Source organism: Hipposideros armiger, unplaced genomic scaffold (assembly GCF_001890085.2).
Source record: "Hipposideros armiger isolate ML-2016 unplaced genomic scaffold, ASM189008v1 scaffold_154, whole genome shotgun sequence".
Taxonomy (NCBI): Eukaryota; Metazoa; Chordata; class Mammalia; order Chiroptera; family Hipposideridae; genus Hipposideros; species Hipposideros armiger.
In genome coordinates this window covers 2,432,715-2,438,212 of record NW_017731504.1, presented here as the reverse complement: position 1 = coordinate 2,438,212, position 5,498 = coordinate 2,432,715, and the positions used below count along the sequence as shown (strand labels likewise).

Below are 5,498 nucleotides of genomic sequence, written 5' to 3'. Positions count from 1 at the left end.
TGGTATATACAAATGCAACTGATTTCTGAGTATTGATTTTGTATCCTGCTACCTTACTGAATTTGTCTATTAGTTCCAACTGCTTTATGATGGAGTCTTTGGCATCCTCTCTGTATAGTATCATGTCATCTGTGTATAATGACAATTTTACCTCCTCCTTGCCAATGTGGATGCCTTTTATTTATTTTTCTTGTCTGATTGCTGTGGCTAGAACTTCTAGGACTATGTTGAATAGAAGTGGAGAAAGTGGACAGCCTTGTCTTGTTCCTGATCTTAAAGGGAATGGTTTTAGCTTTTCCCCATTGAGTATGATGGTAGCTGTGGGTTTATCACATATGGCCTTTATTATGTTGAGATATGATCCCCCTATTCTCACTTTGCTTAGAGTTTTATCAAAAATGGCTGCTGTATTTTGTCAAATGCTTTTTCTGCATCTATTAATATGACTATATGATTTTTATTTTTATTTTTGTTGATGTTGTATATCCCATTAATTGATTTCCAGATGTTGAACCACCATTGCATATTAGGGATGAAACCCACCTTGTCATGATGTATGATCGTCTTAATATATTGCTGAATTCTGTTTGTTAAGATTTTGTTGAGGATTTTTGCATCTATGTTCATCAGAGATATCGGCCTGTATTTTCCTTTTTTGTACTGTCTTTGTCTGTTGTTGGGATCAGGGTGATCGTGGCTTCATAGAAAGAGTTTGGGAGCCTTCCGTCCTTCTGGATTTTTTGGAATAGTTTGAGGAGAATAGGTAATAATTCTTTTTTGAATGTTTGGTAAAATTCACTTGTGAAGCCATCTTGCCCCGGGCTTTTATTTGTTGGGAGCTTGTTGATTACTGATTCGATTTCCTTGGTTGTAATTGGTTTATTCAGATTTTCTGTTTCTTCTTGAGTTAGCTTTGGAAGGTTGTATGCTTCTAGGAAATTATCCATTTCTTCCAGATTGTCAAATTTGTTGGCATATAATTGCTCATAGTAATTTCTTAAGATTTTTTGTATTTCTGTGGANGCTCATAGTAATTTCTTAAGATTTTTTGTATTTCTGTGGAGTCTGTTGTTACTTCGCCTCTTTCATTTCTGATTTTACTAATTTGAGCCCTCTCTCTTTTTCTTTTGATGAGTCTAGCTAGGGGCTTGTCAATTTTGTTTATCTTCTCAAAAAACCAGCTCTTGGTTTTGTTGATCTTTTGTATTGTTTTTCTGGTCTTTATTTCGTTTATTTCCATTCTGGTCTTTATTATCTCCTTCCTTGTGCTCTGATTGTGTTTTAATAAAAGTTAATTTACAAAAACAGTTTGTGGGCCAGATTTGGCCAACCTCTGAGATAGAGAAAGCCACTGTTACCTTTTGATTTCTTTTACTATAGATAAGCACATATATACTATATATGTTCTTAAAAATGTGATCATACAGCACATATTACTTAGTATTAATAATTTGTCTTTTCACCTTTTTTAAAACTAAAATATATAATGAAATCTTTCTCTGACTTCTGTATTATTCTCCCAACTAGTTTTTTTAAAAAATATTCAATGTATTTCATTGAGCTTTCTGTGAAACTACCATTAATTTCCATCTCTTCTCTTAGATATCTGAATTTTAGGCTTTGCAACAAATAATGAGTGATTGATCATAGGTCTTAGTATATAATGCAGAGTGAAACATTTTAGTAATTAAGCTGTTTTTGAAGCAATTTAAGTTGATTTCTCTATTGTTTGCTATTTGACAATAGGTTATACTTCACCTAAGCAATTCAGATTAATATATTTTTAAAAAAACATAATTTCACATTGAAGTAATGATATTTTTATATTGTTTCCAGAGATGCAGGGGCTGCAAGACTTGATGTGTTTTCAGGTGAGCAGATTTGCTTTCTTCTTTTTCTTTTTCTAATGGAAAAGCCTGCAGATATTTTGCTTGTATTTTATTTCATGAAATCAAACCCCATTCTATAGATCTTTAATGTAATCTAAGCACTTTGTGAATGCAGTGACCCTGTGGGGAGCCAGGTGGAGAAAAGTACACTGCAAAAGTGAAATTGTTCATTTGTTAGAGGACTCATTTACAAAATTAGATCTTTCAGGGTTTTGTGAAAGCATTAGAGTGATTTGGAACAGTCAATTTGTCTGCCACGAGAAAACAGTTTTACTTTAAAAAGCATATTAAACTTAATGGCTTTTCATAATTAAGTGTACATCATTCTAAACTTATCACAGTTTTAAACTGCATAAGCGAATGTGCAGTGTGAATGTTCGAGTGCTGTAAAATTCAAACCAAATACGTTTTCTTCATTAACTTCATTTTTAGTCACCAATTATTGCACTTACTAGTTCATTGCACTAGAATATGATGCAAATGAAGTTAGGTTTTTGGATCCAGCCATGTAGTAAAAACTCCCTAGAGAGATGCCTGTGGTGTTAAAACTGATCCTTATCCCCAATTGTGTCAGATCCCTTGTAAATATTGGCTATTGGTCACAGGCAAGAGAATATGTTCCGTGATATAAATCCATATCTGTATTTAAAAAGCAACTCAGTTCAATTCAGTTTTCTAAGAGTTTCTGATCCTGTGCCTGGTGGATGTTTATGGTTCATAAGGGAGGAAGACATGGACATTTTGAGAGACCTGAGGGAACATAATACATGACACTGTTCTTCTTTTTCTATTCTCCAAGTTCTGAAAAGCGAGAAATAAAACAAGAGAGTCGGTCTTTGCTACTACTGATAAGAGCCGGGCCGGAGTCTGCAGCTTAGTGTGAAGGGCTAGCAGACTTGGTGGTCACACCTCAGAACCAGCCACTTGTCCCCCAGTGGAGTCAGGCTTCCTCTGGGAGCTGGAGTGCCCTGGGGAGAGCGAAGCGGACCTCATGCTGTGCAGGCAGCTCACTCCCAAGAAGGACCACAAGAGATCTGAACAGAGCCTCCCTAAATTGCCAGTCAGATGAGTGAGCTTACTGCTACAGGGGAAAGTGCTCAAGAGACAGGGAAGGGCCCCTTTGCTAACACTAATTGAATCCCATTCCACAGAGAAGGAAACAGTAGTAATGGAGAAAAAGTGGTCTTCCCTTACATATCCAACTATTTAGAGTCAAATAGAATAAGCATCTCTTGCTCAGGAGAAACTCAAAGTATGGTGGGAACACAGAGAAAGTATGCCTCGTATTATAGAACTAGGACTTCAAATATAGATGTGATTTTTGTGAAGCAGTGTAGGAAGAAAGGAATATTCCTGTATGAGGAATTACTGTGAGAAAAAGAACAGAGGTAGACTAGTTCAGGGATTCATTCATTTATTCAATAATAATTTATTGAGGACCTATTTTGAATAAACCAAGTAATTATTCTAGGTGCCAGGGATAGAGCAGTCCAAAATATCTGATTAAGTCTGTGTGCTCATGGAACATGCATTCTAAGATAGATAGTAAAGAAATGAACGAATACATAATTCACCAGGCAATGATAAGTGTGGAAAGGAAAAAAATAAAGCAGGGTAAGAGAACAGAGAGTGCTGGGCAAGATGCACTATTTTTCACAGCATGATAAGGGAAATCACCTAAATAGGTGATTTACCAGCAAAGATCTGAATGATGTGAGAGTGAGCCATGCAGATACTTGGGGAAAAAGCATTCAGGGAACAATGACTAGGCTAGTTTGACTAGAGCTAAGTGTTAGAGCCAAATGGATATGCACTTTGAATACCACACTAAGGGGATATTTTCCTGTAGACAGTGGACCATTGAAGAACTTAGAACAGTGGTTCTCAACCTTCTTAATGCTGCGACCCCTTAATACAGTTCCTCATGTTGTGGTGACCCCCAACCATAAAATTATTTTCTTTGCTACTCTATAACTGTAATTTTGCTACTGTTATGAATCGTAATGTAAATATCTTTTTGTTTTCCGATGGTCTTAGGCGACCCCTGTGAAAGGGTCATTCGACCCCCAAAGGGGTCTCCACCCCCAGGTTGAGAACCGCTGACTTAGAGCAATGTCATTTGGCAAACTAAAAATGTGCTTTTTTTCTTTTTTAAAGATACTCCAGCAATAACATAAAGGACAGTCTATAGAAATATGTAAGAAGAGATAGCAGGAAGGTGGAACTATGGAAATGACCTAAGTAAGATTTTATGAGAATTTCAACTAGGGCAGTTGTCCTTGAAATGGAGAAGGCAGGACAGATTTAAGCTGCATTTCATTCAGAGCACACATATTATGATGAAGAATTGAGAGGAATTATCTGGAATCACAAAGTCAACAAATGTAATCAGAATTCGCACATTATGTTCTTTTATGTCTGTGGCAGGACACCAGCAGGACATGACATATTTACCTCACTTTCTCTAGCACCTATTATTGTCGTAACAAATAAAAAACAATCTCTGCAGTTTGAGTTCAAAATGGCACTTATTTCTTTAGATTATATGTGTTTTGTGAAAAACTGAACTTACGATTTTTAAATTTTAAACTACCTATTCATGTTATAATTTATTTTTTATTACAGCAAATCATAATACAGACATAAACTGAGCAAACTGATTTTCCCTTAAAAACAAAAACAAACAAACAAACAAACCAGGGCAAGGGCTTATACACCAACCTATAGAATATGGGGATGCATAGTTAATTTAAGCATTGGGCTAGTTTTCAAATTATTTACTGAGGCCCCTGAATACTCTCGAGTCTTAGGTTTTCTTCAACTAATTTGAGAGATGTAAAATTCAAATTAAATATATATTTAGCCAAGGGTGTTTTATCTGTATGTATTAGTTTTTGTAAACATGGGTATGCATTAATACATGTTTTTTTGAGTGCTTACCAAGTGGTAGGCACTGGGCAGGTGCTGATTGCACACTGTACCTGATTTTAAGGACTTGCATCCCACAGGGGTCCATGGGAAATACAGTGCATATCTATATTTTTATGGGTGGAGGGACCGTAGTTTTCATCATATCCCTGCTGCAACTGTGTTCTAAAAACTGTAAGAACTAACAATTTGAGAGAGAAATAGATATGTGAACAGGTATTTAAATATACTATGAAAGGTGGGGAACGCAAATTATAAAGAAAACACCCATTATGGGCACCTGGTTACATGGAAGGATTAGGGAAGCTTCCTGGAAGAAATCTTACATGAATTAAAGACTTAAATGGAAACGAGACCTTAGACTGGTGAGTCAAGGATAGAGGGGCAAAGAGGAGGTGTGTGCAGTGGCTTGACCTGGAGAGAACCTAGAACACTGATGGAGTTACAAAAATGTTTGAGATACTCAAGATTTAGTTCAAGGGGATTATTTGTGTGGAAGTAGAAGATTGCAGTATGGGTGGGGCAGGGGGTGACCAGAGATGAGCTTGGAGAGAAACAGAACCAGGTAGATAGAGCACCTCTCTCTCGTGGTGTGTGTGTGTGTGTGTGTGTGTGTGTGTGTGTGTGTGTGTGTGTGTATAGTTGCTAGAAAAGTCATGATGTATTTTTTCTGTTTTTTAT

General features: G+C 36.5%; 1 protein-coding gene across 1 annotated transcript in view; it reads left to right on the top strand.

Moving 5' to 3' along the window:
* MORC1 (MORC family CW-type zinc finger 1) overlaps positions 1 to 5,498 on the top strand; it is a 193,247-nt gene that overhangs the window by 20,194 nt on the left and 167,555 nt on the right. Inside the window, exon 2 of the mRNA XM_019651169.1 lies at positions 1,837 to 1,871. Within this exon, the coding sequence (XP_019506714.1) occupies positions 1,837 to 1,871 (35 nt within the window). The remainder of the gene's footprint in view (positions 1 to 1,836; positions 1,872 to 5,498) is intronic.